Raw genomic sequence first — 22,221 nt, 5'->3', positions numbered from 1 at the left:
GATAAATTAAATCTGAGTGTGTTACAGTGTGTTTTAATGAGTTAGTGAGCCTCACTCCCCACCGGTTGAGGGAGTTATTGCATATAACTGTTCTTCCGGTCGGCATTTTGAAAGAGAGGGAGAGACAGGGGCAGAGGGGAAGATACAGTGGACCCCTTTCTCTCTTCCTTCTGTATTTTTCAACCGGCAGCTGCAAACATTACACCCAGCAGCGTCTGATATAATCCTCATTTGATGTTTTGAGGATGCTCTCTCCTTCCTAGCAGATATGCTCGCCGTGAGAAAGAAGAAAACCTCCCAACGGGAATCACAGCCGCTGTGTTAGCTATTATTACTCCGAGGAGCTGTTTGAGCAGTGGGACGGAGAGGGAGCTAGAGACTCTTCTCCAGCTCCAGCTGCCATCCTACTCCTGCTCCTCCCCCTCTCCTCCTCCTCCTTCACCAGAACCACTTCTCTTTCTCATCACATCAAGAGGTAAATAAGCCCGATTCATCAATAACAACCTATTTCCAGACACATAGTAGTGGTGTTTCCGCGGTGTCAGACACATCAGGCAGTCGTTGGGAACCGCTTACGGGATTAGCCAAGGGGATAATTCTGATTTGTGATGGGGTCTTTGCTTTGTACCCCTGCCTCCCTGGCGTCGGGTCGGGGTTACGCTTCTTTAGGCGAGTCCGAGGTCCACTTTGTGAGCTAAAGATGCGTCGACGAAGGCCAAAGCGAGTGTTAGTTGAAAATATGAACCTAAACACGACCTCTTCGATAGGAAAATATCGCAGCAGAGTAGGAAGCTAACTGTGTTTGATGCTCTCCCGGTGATGCTAGCTAAGGCAAGTTACACATCTACCTTAGCATACGTGAGCTAACAGCCGGCTAACCCTGACTTGATTTTAAACACTTTTATACACAAAGATACTCCTCTCAAGCGTCTACCTTTTCACCAATGTAATAACCGAGTTATAATACAGTCATATATATCGATATATATCTTACAATATCGCTGTTATGACACAAGACTGCCCCGGAAACCTTAAATGACACAGTAACGTTAACAAAAGAAAGAATATGAGCTGCAACTAGCTCACAATATTTACTGTAACGCCTTGGTGTTTGTGTTTTGTGAGCCAGGAAATGAATGTGATACAAGTGGATTAAGCCGACGTTTAAGGCCAGAGGTAAACTATACACCTGAATAGTTTCTGCCTTTTATCGTGAGTTTTACCTGGTAGATTGTTATCACTATGCGGGGCTACCCTGAAAGCCCCGATTTTAAAGCTAGTTAGAGAGCAAGCATTATGTACATGAATAAATCTCTATTTAAATGAATTACGTTGATCAAAAAAGTATACCTGAACCTTTTAATGCATATTTGGTCACATTGATCATTGTGAGTAGACTCAGTCTAAATTGTTTAGCCTCAGTCTTAACCGCATCGCATTATATTTAAAGCAAATGACTACCGGTATCTAACTTTTAGTTATTGTGTTATCTAAGTATTAATGCAGTTGTTTTAGTTATTTAATACGTTGAAATAACTTAAGTAGTTTATTAACGGGAGCTGTGCAGTGGTTAGTGCTGTTGCCTTGCAGCAAGAAAGTTTCTGGTTCATGCACATCAGATTAAATGGTCACTTTAAATTGTCTCTAGGTGTGTAAGTCTGAGTGAGTGGTTATCTCTTTCTACATGGTAGACTACCAACCTGTTCAGGTGTGCCCTGCTATGCGCCCAAAGACAGTCAGGGTACGTTCCAGCCCCCAGCGACCCCGGAAGGAATTAATGGTTAAGATGATAAGTGGAAGGATTTTTTTAGGCAACCTATTTACTAATTGTTTAAGTAGGCTGAACTATTCAGGTATTACTACTCTGGTATTCCTCTACAGATTTTAGTAGACTCATTATTCAAATATATGGCATTGCAGGGTAAGTGCAATTGTAAGGGAGCTTAAATTGTATTTTTTTTGTATGATCCTGCTTATTTAACCTGACCATGTTTTGTTCTGAAATGTACACATTAAAGTTGCTTATTTACAGGTTCAAAGAGGAGCAGTGAATGAGACGGTTTGGACACCAGAACCCGTCAACAACCAATAATTTATAGAGACATGCCCAGGCTTGCTACAAGTTGTCTACATCAGAAGTGTAGTTATTTATGCAGTGTAACAATGCACAACCATGAGTAGACACATTTCTGAAGCCCCATCTCAGGAGAAGCACTCTGTTCAAATAACAGATAATACCTTGTTGATAGTGGACATTCTGTAAGAGTGTCTGTTGCCACTTATTTCTTTGTGTTTTCGCAGCATTTCGGAGATGTGAGGAATAGGAAGAGATTGATGATATTGAGCAGCCTGTGCATTGACACGACCTCTTCACCTCATCTTCAGCATGAATGGTGATATGCCTCATGTTCCCATCACTACTCTTGCTGGAATTGCTAGCCTGACAGATTGTAAGTGAAACAGCATGTCTCTAACAGTCTAAACACTAACACTTAAATCAAGGCTTGCCAATACTTGAATGCTTGAGCAGGTCAAAATGGACTGTCTGTGTAGTGATACCTGATAAAAACACTGATTGTTGTGATTTGCCTCAGTTCTGGCAATTTCAGAGCAGTCACAGGTTAAGTGGCATGAGATGGGCAGTTGTAGGAAAAAGTTTGAACTCTGAAAAAGGAACAATATTTATTTCATAAAGATAAGATTTCTAGAAGACCTTTTGTATTCAATATGATTAATTGAGAGTGCCAAATAAGATGTAACTTACTTTGTAATTCATGTAGCTTTCATTACTCAGATGCTGCCGTAAAAAAGGAGGCACACAGTTTTTTTAAGGCATCAATTAGACATGTACCCCAATGACTTTTGAATATTAATTGAGATTAGAGACATAGTAAGTTAGCAGATCCAAAGTGTCAGTTACATGTATTGTTGGCACTGGTCAGTTTAACCACATAGAGCATCATTAGTACATTTTTCAGTTTAAATTCTCATTACAATACAAGCAGTTTCAGCATTCCTTATCTGTGACTTTTCAACTACTAACCTATTCTTGTTACTGTAAATTGCATGGTTTTATTTTTCAAATTGTCCCTCTTTATCCCACACCAAAAGTTTCTTGTCTTTCCATCATTCCTTCAGTGTTGAACCAGCTGCCTTTGCCCTCTCCTCTGCCTGCCACCACCGCTAAGAGCCTGCTCTACAATGGAAGGATCTCCGACGAGGTCAGCAGCCTCCTGGTGTGTCGGGATGAGAATCTGGTAACTCAGCTGGCACAAAGCCTCAACCAGGTCTCTACAGAACACATGTAAGCAACATTCCCTGTTATTTCACATCTCTTTGAAGGTTTAGGCAAAAGAAGGATTAGGATTGAAGGAAGGGAAAGTTGTAAGAGGCTAACGTAGTAGCTTATCAAAGTGTCTGTTGTTGCTTTTTCATCTTTTAATCATTACTATGGCTTAGCTGATGTTATAGGTTATCAAAATCATATGTAAATATGACACACTCATCAAAACACCATCAAACCCACTTAATCTGGCTGTGAACTCTTTATTTCTTTACTTTTCAGAGAGTTAAAGGACAACTTGGGAAATGATGAACCCGAGGGTGAAATGCCAATGCTTCTTCAAACTCTGCTGTCCAGGAACCCAAAAATCTTCAGGGACAAAAGTATGCAACCACAGTGCAAGGTTTGGTGTTGTAAGGTGGCAGGCAAGGGGTGTAACAGCAAGTAAAATGTTAAGTTTGTGTCACATTTATAACTTGAACTCAGCCGACCTAAATTTCAGTACATCAAACATTTTTGTCCTGGGATTTGTTTCTCTTTCAAATGTTGGAATTAAAGTAACAGTTTGGATTTGCCAACATTACCAGTTTGTTATGTTGACTCTGGTATTACTACAGGGGGTCATCTGTTTTGGCTGTTGGCATTTATTTTCTAAAGTTAAGGACTGATATTACTACAGGAGCTGAAGAGTAATTCAAGTACACACTACAGATATAAGGGGTCCACATATACTTATAATAATAATAATATGTTTTATTTATAGAGCGCTTTTCAAAATCTCAAAGATACTTTACAAGGTAAAAGCAGTATAAAAAACAAGTTTAAAAACAGATACAAAAAAAAAATGAAATAACAGTAAAAAGAAAAACGTGTATAGAAAAGAAGACGAGGCAAAAAATTTACATTTGCTTCGAGATAGGCCAGTCGTGCAACATGTAGCCTAAATGTGTAGAAATAAAAATATAACCCCCAGAGAGGCTATTAGTTGAATGTTATTTTGAAGACCTTGGTGTTTAAAGCTCATGCTTTGCTAAAGTTCAGGTGCATACTACAAATCAACAAAACCAGGTGACAGCATGAGTAGGTGAATAACAGGAAATTAAGTTGTGGCCCCAGAAGACACCCCAGACCACTGCTGAGTGTTCTTCAACAACACTGTTGCACAACATTGAATTTTAAGGGAAGAATTTCAACTAAAAGGGTGTTTTTTTCTGCTGTTTGCTTGATTCCTCAGGTTGAATCAACCCTTTAACAATTATTTGTCCTGGGATATTCAAAAATTAATATTTCCATCAGTATTAAAGCACATTTTGTTGTAATAATTCTCTTAAAGCTACACTGCTGCTGAGTCCAGCAAAACTGTGTGAACTCTAAATAACTTCCCTTTGGAATCATTAACTTTTCTTTCAGCTTTTCACAGAACATTTGATTCAGCCTCAGAAAAATAATTTAAAATCTTTCTATGGTTAACCTCTAAACAACTTTTAAAGACTTAACCGTTGTGTTTCTTTTACTATCATTAATTACAGTGCTAATTGGTATAAACAGTTGCTTCCTCGTCTGTTAACCCTGGTTCTGGAAATCCCTCCTGTTTTGTGAGCAGCTGCACAAGCCTGCAATTACCCATAATTATAAGTATATAGTATGCATACACACTTTCATTCTGAGTCAGTGTTTGTGCCAAAGATGAAAGAAGAGAGAAATGATTCACACGCAGTGTGCAGAAAACATTTGTGGGAGTGACTTTTCACTCATCATCTTAAAATGTTAAATAAAAGCTCTTTATGGATACAGGAGCTTGAGGAAGTGCTGAGTGAAACATGCTACTGCTTATTATTTCAGCCATGCTACCGAGCAGTGTTGCTTCTCAGTGCTTCTGGTACATTTAAATGCCACTCCAAAAAGCAAAACCTGTACAGTTCCATGATTGATGTTTCTTTTATCCCTGTCTGTAGGTGTACTGCAGCAGCCGTTGATACAACAGTATAAGGTGCCTCAAAATCAGGTGCATGGGAGTCCAGGATCCAACTATCAGCAAACCACTGTCGCTCAAAGTCCCTCTGGGTAAGCCTGTGCAAGCAATGAGACAAGTAATGAAGGAAAAGCAGAACTATTTCCCTTTCTCTGTTTAAACCTCTTTATCCATTTTTACAGATGCTTTCCACCCCAGCAGTCTGGATCAGGTCCTAGGTTCATACCCCAGCAGAACAGCCCTATACCCAGTCCTTACACCCCACAGAGTCCTGCAGATTTTATGCAGTACAACCCTCCAAGTTACTCTCAGCACCAACAGTCTCAGCAAGGTGAGAACAAAATGAAATCAAGGCATTAAGTGCTTAAGCTACAAACACTGTATAAAAATCAGATCTTTATAGAGTTTGTTTGTCTCGTGGCTTGTCAAATATCTCATTACACTTATTTTAAGCCAGTTAACCTGATAAATTCAGAAACATAGCTTATTTCAAGATGTCATAAGCATAAAAAATGGGGACTTAATTGATTGAAACAACTGTTATCTAGCATCTCATACAATTCTTGAAACAAAAAAAGCATGAAGAAAAATTTGCTTATTTTATTGACAGCTTTTTTACCCATTACGTAATAAATGTGTATTGTAATTAGATACGATCTTTGGTAAGAGTAGAATATGAATCAAAAGATAATGAGATACACAGGTCATTTCAGCTGCCTCAAAACCTGACAGGGTATGATGCAAATTTGTGACAACAGACATCAAGGGGTTAAACTGATGATCTGTTTTGGTTTTTAGAGTCATAAAAAAAATCATCATTATGAATTCTAGACTGCTCCTTATGTTGACAAAATCCCTCCACAGGAGCTTTAAAACAAGAATTATATCTATCTTGACTTGTCAGGTCAGTGTTAAATATAATAATATATTAAATATATCGATTAACAAGATATTTTTAGTTTTTAATGGGCAAATACACTCAGTAAGATTGATGTGAGTTGTTGTATTTGATTGATTTTTAGGAAAAAAAATACAATTTTGAACGCTGTTTTTTCTTTTTGTGGCTTGAATCAAGTTGTAAAACTTTCCAAAAGAGAACTTCTGTCTAATTGATTCTTTCCTGTGCTTTTCTTTTCTGTTTCAAACAAGGATACTTTCAAGAGAAATAGTGTGCATTAAGAGGATTGTGCCTCACCAAACAATAGATACACTCTGACCTTCAACTATTTGAATATCTTCTTATTCCTCCCACTCAATCTCCAAAAAACAATAAAGCTTTTTAAAACAGAACCACTTTTTATAGAAACAAATGTGCCCACAAGAAAATTCCTCACAATGCTGTAACTTATAAGCACACTGACATGTCATAGAAGAGGTTTACAGGCTAACACCTGTTCCCTCCGAAATCCTAAACTGCAGCTGTGTCGTGACAATGAAAACCAGTTGACTGAACATAATATTTGTCTCTCCGTTTTAGTTGCTAGTGTTGTAAGGAATTCTCATGACAACAAAGTCTCTGGACAGCTGTCAAGTAATTCAGCTCATCACAATGCGAGACTAGACGCGGATGAGGACTACATGAACATGGCTCACAGACTGGGACATGAGGTAACACAGAGATAAAAGTTATCCTGAACTCTTCCTCAGGAGATACAAACTGTTCAATGTGATGATAAACCTTTTCTGCACACACAGGAGAACGACCCCTCCATGAGGGCTTCCAAGTTTCCAGTTAAATCACCACAGCCTGTGTGTTCCCCTGCTGGAAGTGAGGAGACTGTGAAAAGTATGCTGTTTCAGAAATACATTTTATTCAGTACCACATTACCAACAGTTTATTTTTTGCCAAGACTTGAATACCTACCTTGGATTCTTTCTGTGTTTAAATAGGGTCCAGGCGTTCTCTCATCATGCACTCACCTCCGCCTGAAATGCCACCAGATGCAGCTCCTGATCTGCTCCTCTCTGACCGCAAGAGGAAGCAGAAAGAAAGGAGTAAAGAAGAAAACAGGCAGATGGAAAATAACGCTTTTTACGGCATTGTCAGTTCTCCAGTGAAAGACTCACCCAGGCTGACACTGAAACTGACGAGAGTGAAGAGTCCAGACATGGATCCATCACATATCGGCTCACATGAAACTGATTTGGTTAACATCAGTGATCAGTTGTCTAGAACTGCCCAGGACAAGGTAGGCGCTGAAGAGCAGGCAAACTCTCAGCATGCTCCAGTGCGGCATAACACCAAGGAACCTGGAGTCATTGGCGTGTTTGATGATGCAGAGATCGACACACTTGTAGAGATGGAGAGAATAGACCGCGAGTCTGCAAATGAGAGGGAACGCTGTTCTAAAGAAGTCCAGGATAAAGGTATAGTGTTTCTTTCTTTCCTCTGTTTTCTTTCATTTGCATTTGTTGGAAATCTAAGTTCTACTTTTTTATTGCAGATAAACCACTTAAGAAACGAAAACAAGACTCATACCCTCAGGAATCTGGAGCTGAGCCAAGTGATGGGCCTCCTGCACATGGAGGCAACACTGACAGCAAGCTGACACCCAAGAAGACAAGTACCGCAAGTAATGGTTCCAGTCGGCCAGCTTTGATGGTCAGTATTGATCTGCAACAAGCTGGGAGACTGATAAGACAGCCTGTAGTGGTCTTGGAGCCCCAGCAGCTGTGTGAGGACCACCTACGGCGGATAAACTCAAAGAGTGATGGAAAGGTAGATAAAGTTGCTGAAAGCAGACCTGAGATCATCAAACAGCATACTGAGAAGCCGAGGAAATCGGGTGCAGACGGGCAACTGGAAAACCTGAAACAGAAACAGGACAGAACACGTGACTCCAAACACAGACATGATGGGAGAACTGACAGCAGTAAGGTTCACTCAGATGATGTACAGCCAGACACACCTCGACAGAGACATGACAAGCATTCAGACTCAGGCCACAAAGAAGAAAAGAACCACGACAGTCACAGATCCAGTGGGAGACAACACAAGACTCCAAAAAGCACGAGAGAGGCCGAGTGTAACTCCAGAAACGGAGAAGAAAGAGCGCGTGATAGGGATAAAGACAGAGAGAGGGACAAAGACAGAGAGAGGGACAAAGATCGAGAAAGGGACAAAGATAGAGAAAGAGTTAAGGATAGAGAAAGGAATAAGAATGGAGATAGAAATAAGAATGAAGAAAGGAATAAGAATGGAGAAAGAGATAAAGAAAAGGCCAAAATTAAGGAAAGAGAGAAAGAAAAAGACAGAACAAGGGACAGAGAAAAAGACAGAGACAAAAACCAAGAAAGAGAAAAAGACAGAGACAAAAATCAAGACAGAGACAAGCACCAAGAAAGAGAAAAAGACAGAGACAAAAATCAAGACAGAGAAAAGCCCAGAGAAAGAGAAAAAGACAGAGAAAAAAATCAAGACAGAGAAAAGCCCAGAGAAAGAGACAAAGATAGAGATAATGAAAGAAAAAACAAGTCACTGTCCAGTGAAAACTGTAACAGACATCCTCCTGACCGGAATAATAAACCCGACAGCACCAAAATAAAGCAAGATGGAAGCAGAAAATCCAGCGACCTGAACGGCCGACAGAGGACAGACAGTTCTAGCCTTCAGAACACCCAACACAAAGACGAGTCAAAAAGTAGGGATAGTGAAGTGAGCTGCCAAGCGGGGAACAAGCAGGAGACAAAAACTAACGAGTTCCCCTCATACCTGCTGGGTGACAAGAAAGGAAGCCTGAAGAACTTTGTGATTCCTAAGCTGAAGCGGGACGGGAAAGATAAAGAGCCTCAGCTTCCCACTCAGCTGAAAGATGCCTGGGCAGAGCCCCGAGTCAGGCTGGAGAGGGTGTCACTGATAGAGAATCTAAACAAAGGAGCCAAGCCTGTTGTAGTGGTCAAGAAACTCAGCATCGACGAGGTGAAGAGCATTATTAAGGACAGCAGGAATCTACACAGATCCAGGAACTACTTTGACAAATCAGGGAAAGGTATGATTCACTTTGCTTTTTATATTTATACTCAGAATTGACTGTGATAGATGAGTTTGTTTGAAGTACTGCCTCTGGGAGCATGGATATTGCAGTCTTTAATCCACATCTAAGTGGATGATATATCATCACCTTCTGAAATCTCACTCACCTCTGCTGCTTTCAGAAATGTCCTTTCATGAGAAGTCAAACAAGAGAAGGCACAGCATGATTAGTAAGAAATCAAAATATGCTGAGGTAGACTCAGATGAAGATGAAGAGGAGGAGGAGGAGGAAGACTCTGACGATGAGTGTCAGTATAAGAAATTTAAGATGCATTCTGTCCCCACTTTTGATTGAATATCATTTATTATGCAGTTATCATTCAGTTAATGACATTTCCAGCTCTCATGGAGGCATTGTTTTTTCTCTGCTGCAGTCGTGAGGAAAAGGCACAAAAAAGGTCATGACAAGACTTGGAGGCATGAAGACAAAAGAGGCTCAGCAGATCATAGACGAAGTGGAAGTTTGCATAACGCTCGGAAGGGGGCGAGCAGCCGTAACCGGGATTGGAAATCTGATAACTCGGATGATGACTCTCCTCCAAGAAACCGTAATGACGGTGAGTCTTTTCACACATCCTTTATGGTTAACATAGTCAAAAAAGAAAGACCCACATGTTGCAAACCGCTCAAACAGTACTCTTATATTGTTAATCTTTGAATAGTTATTTTATTTATTTATTTTTGCTTCTGGTGGCTGTCATGTAAATGTAGAGAGGATTGCTGCATCTTCCTTCTGTACAAAATACCCTTTGATAGGAGCTGACTCAATATTTAGAGTCAGAGTCTACACAGTAGGAATTGACTGGTGCAGATGTAGTATTGATGTTCCACTCCTTCCCCCACCAAATAAAAAAACAAGTTTAAAGCTACTGTGAGGAGATTATAGTTGCGTATAAAACTGACTAAAAGTAATAAGAAACTCATGGCAAGGGATACATCTTTAAAGATCCTGCAAGAAATGTTTGGCTTCTGGTTGATTTTGGTGCTCCTCGTCTTTTCGCTGATTTTGTCCTGTACATGTAAAGCAGACATTGCGCTAGATATTTTACTTATTCATTATTTTGTCCATAGAAAGAGATTTTAATAAGTCTGCTTCAGTCTGGGCTTTTTATTGCATCATCAGATACCTTTTCAAAATGATTAATCTGGTTTTCCACCAATGTCCCATCTGTGACACATATTGCCAGTCAGAAGGGAGAGCTCAAGTGTTTTGGCTTCACATTTGAGGAGCTGGCAGGTCATCCATCTTTCTTTCCAGTTTATGGTTGTTGCTTTCTTGTATTTGACTGTTTTTGTTTTTCTTCTTCTTTTTGTTAAGTTGCCAAAAAATGGAAGAAACAGAGGCTGAAAAACAGAAAAGCATACGAGTCCAAGCTGACACACGAGGGTAATGTTCCACCACTTTCAGGTTTTGACGCTTTGGATAAATATAAACGTTTTTTTTTTTTTTTATTGATTTCTTGAACATTCATTTTACAGAAATACTGGATTCCTCCACATACAAGAGATTCACGGCAAGTGTAGACAACATCCTTGAGAGTCTTGAAGACGTGGACCTCAATGCAGCAGGTGAACATGACACACAGTACAGTTTAAGTTCCTGGTGTTCACAAAGTGCAGACAGATTTTTAACCATGTGCTCTAAAACAGATGACGATGACGAGATTCCTGAAGAGCTTCTGCTTGGGAAGCACCAGTTGAGTGAGCTCTGCAGTGATTCTGAGAAACTCAAAACCATGGGTGCCTTTAACAAGGTAAGAGGAGCGTCTCATAATGATTTTAAACATTCATTTACTCTAGCATCACTATTAAACAAACTCTCTTCTTTGATTTGAAGTTCCCCTCTGATAAACTGGTGAAAATCTTGAACATCCTGGAGAAGAACATTCAGGACAGTGTCAAACTTTCCACCTTAATGAATCATGTAAGTGCTCAGCTGGATTTTTACTGAACTGTACGAGCTCCTCTGCAGATATACACTGTGTCTGAAATGATGCTGTCTGACTCTCGCAGGGTAACGATTCGATGGACGAGGAGCGTCTGTGGCGTGACCTCATCATGGAGCGAGTGACCAAGTCTGCCGACGCCTGCCTGACTGCTCTCAACATCATGACATCTCCACACATGCCCAAGGCAGTTTACATAGAGGATGTGATTGAGCGGGTGCTGCAGTTCACCAAGTTCCACTTGCAAAACTCATTGTACCCTCAGTATGACCCGCTCTACAGGGTGGATCCCCATGGAGGTCAGTGACTTTCCTCTGGTCCTCTTTGTTTCAAAAATGATAAAGTCCTGCTTTACCTAATTTCCAACACAGATTCCCAAATAATGAGAAATTTCCCAAACCTCAGATTCTACTCTAAAATTCTCTATTTCAGCTAAATGTAACCTTCATGAATAAATGTTAAACATAGGAGGCCATTTCCCCTTTAACGGGTATATTGCAAATTGAACAAAATATTTTTGAAGGAAAACAACATCTCCTGCAGTCGAGGCAGATGTCTGTCTATCATGAGTCTGGTTCTACCCGAGGTTTCTGCCTGTTAAAGGGAAGTTTTTTTTGCCATTGTAACTTGCTAAAAGCCACAAAGTGCTGTACACATGGTAGGATAAGATATGATTTCTTGTCTTGATGTTGAGTTTCTGTTAATGAAATCAAATTTTATTAATGTTAATGGGTCTATACCTGTCAGTGTTTTTTGGGAAGTGTCCTGAGACGACATTTGTTATGATTGATTGAATGATTATTGGTTCACTTGTTTCTTAAATCTCTAATTTACTTGATGTGCTCAAGGGGAATTGACCGTGTTGAAGAAAACATGTCGGGAACAGTTTCAGTTCAGGCAGAATGGAGAGACAAAAGTTAATAAGTAGTCTGCTTATAGTCTGTTTATTGTTTATTTATAGCCTGTTTAATAAATGTTTTTTTTCTGTTTTCTTAGATTTTATGAAAATCCACCACCACATTAACAGCTCAGTTTTAGAAAGTCAGAAGGTGTTTGAGAACAAACTAATGCATGACTTTTGTAGATGCAGTTACAGAGTGTGCTCTTGGCTCAAATAATCAGCACGTTATTTAGAGAACTTCAGGAGAAGTAAATATAGGATTGTAGATAAAATGAACATGAAGTGAAATTGATAAATGTGTTTCCAAGAAGGCTGGAGAGAATAGTATGGCTTTAAATGACTTGTTTATGACTTATCCTATAAAGATCATTCAGTTGGACAAGTCCTATATATAATACACCTATTCAGAAATGTGCCTGTTCAGGCTTTTCCAGCTTTGTTAATGCTGTGGCTCACATCATGACAATCATTATCATTTGTTGTGTTTTTATTGTTGTACTGAAGTCAACCTAAAGAAACTGAGAACTGGATCACATTAGAAGTTGTCTTGCTGTAGTTGCTGATTATGAATAGAGTTGTTTGTATGTGAGGTAATTAGGGGTTAAATTCTGTTTAAGGTGGAAACCTTGTTTGCATAGTAGGTGTGCTAAAGGAGGGGGGTAAATAGTGTTTTACAATTTACAGTTGTGGACCACTAAAACAGTATGGTGCTGCATGAGTGACGTGTGGGCATTGGCTTGGCCTCTCTACTGGCAATGACGTTCATATCAAACTTAAGTTTTTTAAATCCTGAGTCTTATTTTATGCCCTTTTTCTTAGGTGGCTCTTCGAAGTCCAAGAAATCAAAATCGTCCTCCCACAAACAGAAGGTGGTGGTCACGCTCTACAACAAAGTGTGTGATGTTGTCAGCAACATGGCAGAGCTCCTGGAAATCCAGCTGCTAACAGACACGACCATCCTCCAGGTGAGACTGTGTGGACATGTTGCAAAGTTCATAACATTTGACTGACATGGAGTTCAACCCCCCCTGATTGCTCTTTTGTCTGACTTTAAGGTGTCCACTCTGGGTATCACACCATTTTTTGTGGAGAATGTCAGTGAGCTGCAGTTATGTGCCATCACACTTGTGACAGCTGTAAGTCTGCCACAGCATGCATGTTTGGTTTTACAGCCGAGTGTGTGATTGGTGTAAGAACTTTTTTTCATGCTTGTAACTCATTGTCAGGTGTTCTCGCGATACGACAAGCACAGGCAACTCATTCTGGAAGAGATCTTCAATTCCTTGGCTCGATTGCCTACAAATAAACGCAGCCTCAGGAACTTTCGGTAATTTCATCCCAAGCTGATATCTTTGAAATGTTCCTAAAATTACGCTTTAAGTGAAACTAAGGAACCTGGTGTTTTTTATTTCTTAGGGTGAACAGCAGTGATTCAGATGGAGATTCTTCGTACATCCAAATGGTGACGGCTCTGGTGTTACAGCTCATCCAGTGTGTGGTAAACTTCCCAACAGAGTCAGATTCAGAGGATGAACCAAAGAAGAAGGTAACTGACTCATTTATACAACATTTAGACCTCATTTAGCCGTAAAATTCTGACTAATAACTCTTTTATATGTTGTTTTTTTTGTTTCAAAGGTGGACAAAGATGTTTTTGTCACAAACTCCTATGAGATGGCAATGAGGACAGCACAGAACTTCCTATCTGTGTTTCTCAAGAAGTAAATATATGCTCAGTTGATTCTTTCCCAAAACACACAGTTTTCACATCATTTTGGATTTGCTTAAGTAGAAAGAGTCACAGACATACAGATCTTACAGTTTTGCTCTCAAAGGTAAAATAACTTTTTTTGTCAATGGAGTCTGGTGTGTATTAAGCTGTCTGTGGTCAAGAAAAGCGTCTCATTCTCCAACAAAAGCTCGCTCACTGCAGGCATCTTCTTCCTTTAGAAGGCCCTGCTGTGGGATGTGTAAAAATGTTTCTTAAAATATTCTTCTCTTTTGTTTCAGGTGTGGCAGTAAGCAAGGTGAGGAGGACTACAGACCTCTGTTTGAGAACTTTGTTCATGACCTGCTGTCCACAGTCAACAAGCCTGAGTGGCCTGCAGCTGAGCTGCTGCTCAGTTTACTGGGCCGGCTGTTGGTGAGTCACATCACTCACTTTAAAGGCGCCTTCACTCATCTTCTGCCTGGTAGGAACCACTCCTGACTTTCTCCCCTCCGCATACCGTTTTCCAGGTGCATCAGTTCAGTAACAAGCAGACAGAGATGGCACTCAGAGTGGCATCGCTGGATTACCTCGGCACTGTCGCTTCAAGCTTGCGTAAAGATGCTGTGACCAGCAAGATGGACCAAAAGGCTATTGACCGCATCCTCAGAGAGGTAGAGTAGATATTTATGGAAATGTTAAAGAACAACTGTGAAAACAAACTGCTTTTTAATTTAAATTGATCTCTTTATAGACTCCAGGCAGTGATGAGACCCAACAACTTCAGAGAGCCTTGCTGGACTACCTGGATGGGAACATTGAGACAGATCCGTCACTAGTAGTGAGTGTCTTATTTCCATACTTTAAAAAAAGCCTTGCTGGCAGAAAAAGCCGTACAGTGTGATACAACAAAAAGTTGCAGTGATCTGTGTTCTCAAAGTGGTAGTTTCTCATAGTTTGCCTGCTTTTGTTTCTCATAGTTTGCCAGAAAGTTTTACATTGCCCAGTGGTTCAGGGACACAACAAGTGAGGTTGAGAAAGCCATAAAGTCTCAAAATGATGATGAGGACGGGAGAGGTCGACATTACTCTCACGATGCTGACACAACCGAGGAGATTATGCAGAAAGCCGAGTCCAGAAAGAAATTCCTCCGCAAGATCATCAAGACGACACCTCCACATAGCTCTCAAAGGTTAGCTTGTCTTCTCTGTAAGCGGCTGTACTTTTTGCTGTGATGTCTGGCTTATTAACAAACACTTGACTTCTGTTGTCCTCCAGATTAAACTCTGACACAGTGGATTACGAGGATTCCTGTCTGATTGTCAGATATCTGGCCTCCATGAGGCCGTTTGCACAGAGCTTTGATATTTATTTATCACAGGTAAGAAGATGGTTTCAAAACAAATGTGTGTGAGAGAGATTGTGCCGTGTTTGCTGTCACTAATCATTCCTTCTGTTGTCCATCTTGCACAGATTTTGAGAGTGCTGGGTGAGAGTGCCATTGCTGTCAGAACTAAAGCCATGAAGTGTCTGTCTGAAGTGGTAGCTGTTGATCCCAGCATCCTGGCACGGGTAAATTATTTTGTGTTAGTGGCTACATGTCTCTGAGGCTGTTTGACTGATAGCTGTATTTCTTAATGTACAGGGAAAGAAACACATTTTTATGTCTATCAGGAGATTCCCTTATGTGAAACTTTGTTGACATTTTTCAGTAAAGTTTTTCAATGCTTAACTTATTTTGTTGTTGTTTTTCAGTTGGATATGCAGCGTGGCGTTCACTGTCGTCTCATGGATAACTCCACCAGCGTGCGAGAGGCTGCTGTGGAGCTCCTCGGACGCTTTGTGCTGAGTCGACCAGAGCTCATTGAGCAGTACTACGACATGCTCATAGAAAGAATACTGGTAATTTCTTCGGCTTCATTGCAAGTGTCCCCGTCTTTTTACAACAAGTGTTTTTATAAAATAATGTCTTTTATAAGGACTTGGTTTAACAAAACTTTGTCCTTAACTTGAGGAAACCTTGTCCTAAAAGTTCGTTTGAAGTGCTAAAGGTCAGCTGGGGTAACACAACTTTTACCCACACTGCCACCTAAAGGTGAAAATAAGAACTGCAACCACTTTGAAATTGAAATTGCAATTGCAGTTCAATCTTTCCTTGAATGGGAAGTAAATAGAAACAAACTTCAGGGTATCCATGAATAAATCAGATAATCAGACAGAAAATAAAAACAAATGAGCAGGAATGAATAATGTGCTCAAATTTCTTGTTAATTCTCTTAAACATATTTGGTTTCCATTTCATGTTTATTAAGACGAATACAAGCACTTGTTTACAGATAATCTTGAGTCAGCCTCATGTTCAATGTTTCCTTCCACAGGACACAGGTATCAGTGTTCGAAAGAGGGTCATCAAGATCTTGAGAGATATTTGCCTGGAGCTGCCAGACTTTCACAAGATCACAGAGATGTGCGTGAAGATGATCCGCAGGGTCAATGATGAAGAGGGGATCAAGGTTTGATTTATTTATTTATTCATTCATTCAAAATTCATGTCGTTTGAAGTTTCACAGTTGTTAAAGTAACATGTTTGTCCTCACAGAAACTGGTGAATGAGACATTCCAAAAACTGTGGTTCACCCCCACACCAAGCCATGACAAAGACGCCATGACCCGGAAGATCCTGAACATCACAGACGTGGTGCATAATATATCTCGACAAAAAATTTGTAGGATTGAGTACATAAGATTTCCCTTCATGATCCAAAACTTTTTATTTCTCATTTCTTCCCTCCAGGTTTCTGCATGTAAAGATTCAGGCTATGACTGGTTTGAGCAGCTTCTCCAAAATGTAAGTAGTTAAGCTGCTGTGGCTCTTACTTAACTCAGTATCAGTGTGAGAGAGCTCTTGCATCTCATGGATCTCTCTTTGTTTTCATGTTTGTCTTTTTCAGCTGCTGAAATCAGAAGAACAAGCCTCGTACAAACCTGCCAAGAAGGCCTGCATTCAACTTGTGGACAATCTAGTGGAGCACATTCTGAAATATGAGGAGTCTCTTGCAGGTAGAACAAGAAATTCAACACAAAATTTATGAAGAAAATCTTATGTTTGTGTTAAAATTGTGCTATGAAAGGTGGAACTGTTAACACTGATTGTATTGCAGACTGTGAGGACAAAGGGGTCAGCTCTGGTCGTCTGGTTGCATGCATCACCACTTTGTACCTGTTCAGCAAGATCAGACCACAGCTGATGGTGAAACATGCCATGACTATGCAGCCCTACTTGACCACCAAGTGCAACGTAAGAACAACATCATTATGTTTGGCGTAATTAGCCTGCTTTAGAGAATAAGGAATCACTTTTTGAAGCTCATGCCTATGAGATATTAGATTGACTACAAGTTTTATGTTATGCTGTAGCACCATCTAATGTCAGACAACTGGGACTGCAGTTTCAAAAATGTACTGTTTCACTGTTGTGGTGTCTAGCTCAGCTTCACACTGTCTAGTTTTTGGCGTTTCAGACTCAGAATGACTTCATGGTGATATGTAACGTGGCAAAAATCTTGGAGCTGGTCATACCTCTGATGGAGCATCCAAGTGAGACTTTCCTCACTACGCTCGAGGAAGACTTGATGAAGCTCATCATCAAGTATGGCATGACGGTAAGGTTATTCAACACTTCTAGCTTGGAAATAGTCTCACTTTTATGTATTTGCCTGTTCAAAATCAACGATATGCAATGAGATAATCAGCACCAAAGTCATTTTTATCTGAATGCTATGTCTCAATATCTGTCAACGTTTCTAGGGGTATCTATTTATGAAAGTCTCTATTGGTGTCAAAAATGCGATCTCCGTTCAATTGCTTTCAAAAAAATGCACAACTTTGCAAGAGTCATGTCCCTATGGCGATGGCTACTTAACGCTCATAGGAAACAGAGTCTTTATCCCAGAAGAACAATTCAAGCTAGTCCTCACTGTGCCTTTAAGAAAAACTACATAACATTGTAACATGGAACTCCAGGTTTGAGGATGCATGTTTGATTGAGCACGTTGTGTTTTTGTGTCTTGTGATCAGGTTGTACAACACTGCGTGAGCTGCCTTGGTGCTGTTGTGAACAAGGTCACACACAACTACAAGTTTGTCTGGGCTTGTTTCAACCGATACTACGGTACGTCTCCTTCACTCTGACATGTGGAAATAGATAAGTTTGGATTTCTCTTTCTACATGGTTGTTTCATTTTGCATCCATTTTATAGGAGCTCTTGCAAAACTGAAGACGCAACACCAAGAGGACCCCAGCAGCTCCACTCTGGCCACTAACAAACCCACTCTCCTGCGCTCTCTGTTCACTGTGGGGGCTCTCTGTCGACACTTTGATTTTGATCAGGAAGAGTTCAAAGGGACCAACAAGGTGAACACAAACAACCAGCACAAGCCTCTGATGAAGGCACATCAACTGTTCAACATGTTTTGATGACTGACCTGCGTTTGTTTCCAGATTGTCATCAAGGACAAAGTGCTGGAGCTTCTGATGTACTTTACAACACATGAAGATGAAGAGGTCCAGATTAAGGCCGTCATTGGTCTAGGTATATCATCTGTCATGACACTTGCTTTCCTGTTTCTAAGCTTACTCGTCTGATCTGTGAGTTAAATGATCTCTTTGTCCCCAGGCTTCCAGTTCATCATGCACCCAGAGCTCATGTTTGTGCAGGATGTGAAGGTTCTGTACAACGGCACTCTGTCCGATGAAAACAGCCTGGTCAGTTTGAAGATCCAGGTGTTAAAAAACCTGCAGACATACCTGCAAGAGGAAGACTCTCGAATGCAGAAAGCTGATACCGAATGTGAGTTTAAACAATCAGTTTCTTTTTGAGTCTTCTCTTGTTTTGTGCCTTTATTGGATCCAACAGATGAAGAGACAGGAAACGAGTGGAGTTGCTGGGTAAAGCTCATATTTCTTTCTTGAACAGGGAAGAATCAAGCCAAGCAGGAGGATCTGAAAGAACTTGGGGACATCGCATCTGGCATGAGTAGCTCCATCATGCAGATCTATCTGAAGCAGGTGCTGGAGTCCTTTTTCCACTCACAGTCCACTGTTCGACACTTTGCCCTGAGTGTGATCACTCTGACTCTCAGTCAAGGCCTCATTCATCCTGTACAGGTAATCACACAAGACTTAACATGTGAGCATCGTTCTCTGCCATCTTTGAATCAACATGAGAAAGTAACAGATAAGTAACAGTCGTATATTTGTGTTTAGTGCGTGCCATACTTGATTGCGATGGGGACAGATCCTGAACCAACCATGAAGAACAAGGCTGATCAACAGCTGGTGGAGATTGACAAGAAGTATTCAGGCTTCATCCATGTGAGTTGCTTGAAACACTGAACCCTGAATTTGTTTCTTGTATTAAAAAATCTACCACAGCTGCTATAAACATCTGAATATGTTCTCTCTCTGCCCACAGATGAAGGCCGTAGCAGGATTGAAGATGTCCTATCAGGTGCAGCAGGCCATACATGGACCTAAAGTCTCAGTGATCAGAGGTTTCCGCCATGAGGACTCAGACTCTGCGCTCTGCTCTCACCTGTACTCTATGGTCCGTGGGAACCGACAGCACAGACGGGCTTTCCTCATCTCCCTGCTCAACCTGTTTGATGACAGCACTGTAAGTTCACCTGAACCAACCCCTGTCCCCCATGTGCAGCTTTGTGTGCATGGCTAAACACTTAATTCTTCCCCGTTGCAGAAAACAGAGGTGAACATGCTGCTGTTCATAGCAGACAACCTGGCCTGCTTCCCCTACCAGACCCAGGAGGAGCCTCTCTTCATAATGCACCACGTAGACATAACTCTCTCCGTCTCTGGCAGCAACCTGCTCCAGTCCTTTAAAGAGGTTTGTGTGTTTATTCCTCTCATTTCTGCTACATTTTGTTTACTCCGAGTTTGTATTTGTCTGTTCTTAAGTGCTTATGTCCTCTGCTCAGTGTTTGCGGAAAGGCCCTGTGCAGCAAGTGAAGAAAAAGATGAAGGCTAAAAAGAAGAAAAAGAGGAAGAAGAAGAAGAAGAAGCATTCAAGGAAGCGTGGCTCTGATGATGATGAGGATGATGAAGAGAGCAGCTCCTCCTCCTCCTCTAGCAGTAGCTCCTCCAGCAGCAGCAGTAGTGAAGATGAGGTGGTGGAAAAGAAAAAGAAATCCACAGTGTGTGATTCAGACTCTGACTTGGAGGATGAGGATGCAGTGATGGCCCGTCTGCCTGAAAACCCGGTCCCCCTGCTGGAGTTCTCCAGTGCTTCACAGGGAATTCTGCTACTGCTGGTGCTCAAACAGCATCTGAAGAACCTGTACGGTTTCTCAGACAGGTAGGTGAATCCTTCAGTGACTCCTCCCTTTAAGTTGGCAACTAATTGCATGACTGAACTGACCTTTGTGCTTTCTTTATAGCAAAATCCAGAAATACTCTCCAACAGAGTCGGCCAAAGTGTACGACAAAGCAGTGAACAGGAAGTCTAAGGTGCACTTCAACCCTCGTCAGACTGTGGATTACCTGAAGAATGACGTTTCCAACATGGATCTCAGCGATGACGCCAAGAGGAATATTGTGAAGCAATTTTTTGATGTAAGGATTCAGCGCTGTGTGAAAGCTTTTTTCATCCTTGCCCTTCAGTCTTAGAAAGTATTTTATTCATGTTTTAGCTTTGAATGTACACAGCTTTTTTGTTACGCTATTTGCATAAAACTGTAGCTGTTAACAAGGAAAAAATATTGAGATGGCTGAGAGTAAACACATCCAGAAGTTCTCATGCTGCAGTTTCTCCTGCTCTGATTTGATAGTTCAAGGTTCTGATGGAGCACTTGGATCGTGACGAAGAAGACGAGGAAGGGGAAGCAAGCGCCAATGCCAAAAACAAAGCCATCACTTCACTTTTGAAGGGCCCTAAGCCCGTGAACCACAACCACAATAACCACACAGCTCCGGTGGAGTCGGACGATGAGGAAAGCGAGGAGGAAGATCCCCCTGCTGTAAGAAATCAAAACTTCTTGTTAAATAAGTGCATTTTCACAGATGATAAGAAAGAAAGAAGTTTATGCTTTGTCCCTCTTAAAACATATCTATGCTCTGGGTAAACAAAGGTTGTTACTGCTTCATAGTATTTTACACATTGTTTTACTTTCATGAGAAGACAAGGTTTGTTGATTTCTGTGAAGTTTTTGTCATAGAAACACTCTTCCTTTTCACAGCGAAAACCAAGGAAAGGCGGGGATTCTGCCGAGGATTCAGGACGCAAGAACGAGAAGGTGGAGGCCATGGATGTCGTTGCCATCTGCCTTCCTAAATACAAAGACAGACCACAGATCGCCAAGGTCATCCAGAAGACCAAAAATGGCTACAGCATACACTGGATGACTGGATCCTACTCTGGGCCCTGGACCGAAGTAAAGAAAAAGGAAGGACGTAAAAAGGTGCCTTGGGTTGACACTATCAAGGAGTCTGACATTATTTACAAGAAAATCTCCTTTACGAGTGGACAAAAGCTGTCCAACAAAGTGGCACAGACGTTACGGGCTCTATATGCTGCTAAAGAGGAGGGGAGGAGTTAATCGGCTGGAATAACGCAGACAGAAACCCTTCACTAATGAGGCTCCATGAAGAGACGATGAAGCCCATAAGATTTCAGGACCTGATGGAGGAGAAGTATTAAGAACACTGGTCTGAATACGGACATGTTGAAGTTTAACTAAGGACAAAAGAAGGAGATGTTTGTGAAAAAACATTGTGTGGGAGTTCCTTCGCTGTTGTGCAGCAACTTTGTTTGATTTTTACTCCCGCTGTATCATAGTTTAACTAAAAAAACATGTTTATATCTGAACATAATTCTGTAAAAATTAAACTGAATGTTGGAAATTAGTGTATTGATGATGTTCTTAATAAAGTGTTTTTGGAGTTTGAACTAGCATCAGTTGGATTTATTCACTAGACCTGAACTCCAGCGGCTTTGAATCCCCCTTTTTTTTCTTGTTCAAGATGTTTTAGTTGTCCACCAACACTGTGTAATGGAGTATCTTTGATATAATTTATTTATGTTAAAAGCAGTGCAGTATCTGTGCCTATACCAGGGGACATTATATCATTTTTAATATAGGTTTTGATGTAGTAGAACAAAGAAGAACAAAAGTGATCCCCCACTATTCTGGTTGAACAAATACTGCAATAAATTTTCTTATGTCTTTGTTACTTGGCTGTGCTTTTTTCATCCCACATAAAAAGTTTGTTGTGTCATCTTCATCTTTCTAACTTTCATCTAGAATGCTCTTCAAGTAATCAGAATTTATCTTTAATCACCAGACATCAGAGTGATACATCAAAA

The 22,221-nt window shown here is 40.7% G+C and overlaps 1 protein-coding gene across 1 annotated transcript; it reads left to right on the top strand.

Moving 5' to 3' along the window:
- Positions 1 to 129: 129 nt before the first annotated feature.
- On the top strand, positions 130 to 22,033 carry LOC141805252 (nipped-B-like protein B). Its single transcript, XM_074690176.1, has 47 exons — positions 130 to 475; positions 2,302 to 2,450; positions 3,139 to 3,304; positions 3,566 to 3,666; positions 5,239 to 5,347; positions 5,438 to 5,586; positions 6,733 to 6,863; positions 6,951 to 7,041; positions 7,146 to 7,622; positions 7,700 to 9,244; positions 9,411 to 9,536; positions 9,663 to 9,845; positions 10,607 to 10,675; positions 10,768 to 10,857; positions 10,939 to 11,042; positions 11,126 to 11,212; positions 11,302 to 11,533; positions 12,955 to 13,100; positions 13,191 to 13,271; positions 13,362 to 13,462; positions 13,552 to 13,681; positions 13,774 to 13,856; positions 14,146 to 14,278; positions 14,374 to 14,517; positions 14,598 to 14,684; positions 14,824 to 15,035; positions 15,122 to 15,224; positions 15,317 to 15,415; positions 15,599 to 15,745; positions 16,222 to 16,356; positions 16,443 to 16,541; positions 16,638 to 16,691; positions 16,795 to 16,903; positions 17,005 to 17,141; positions 17,365 to 17,505; positions 17,921 to 18,014; positions 18,103 to 18,257; positions 18,345 to 18,435; positions 18,520 to 18,693; positions 18,820 to 19,010; positions 19,110 to 19,217; positions 19,318 to 19,518; positions 19,600 to 19,746; positions 19,838 to 20,214; positions 20,297 to 20,471; positions 20,687 to 20,875; positions 21,095 to 22,033. Exons 2-47 carry the CDS (start codon positions 2,387 to 2,389, stop codon positions 21,452 to 21,454), a joined length of 8,127 nt encoding a protein of 2,708 aa, XP_074546277.1. The 5' UTR covers positions 130 to 475; positions 2,302 to 2,386; the 3' UTR covers positions 21,455 to 22,033.
- Positions 22,034 to 22,221: the final 188 nt, after the last annotated feature.

Source organism: Halichoeres trimaculatus, unplaced genomic scaffold (genome assembly GCF_033239565.1).
Source record: "Halichoeres trimaculatus isolate MK-OKI-2021-1 unplaced genomic scaffold, fHalTri1.1 fHalTri1_scaffold_16, whole genome shotgun sequence".
Lineage (NCBI taxonomy): Eukaryota > Metazoa > Chordata > Actinopteri > Labriformes > Labridae > Halichoeres > Halichoeres trimaculatus.
This window is presented reverse-complemented; position numbering and strand designations above follow the sequence as displayed.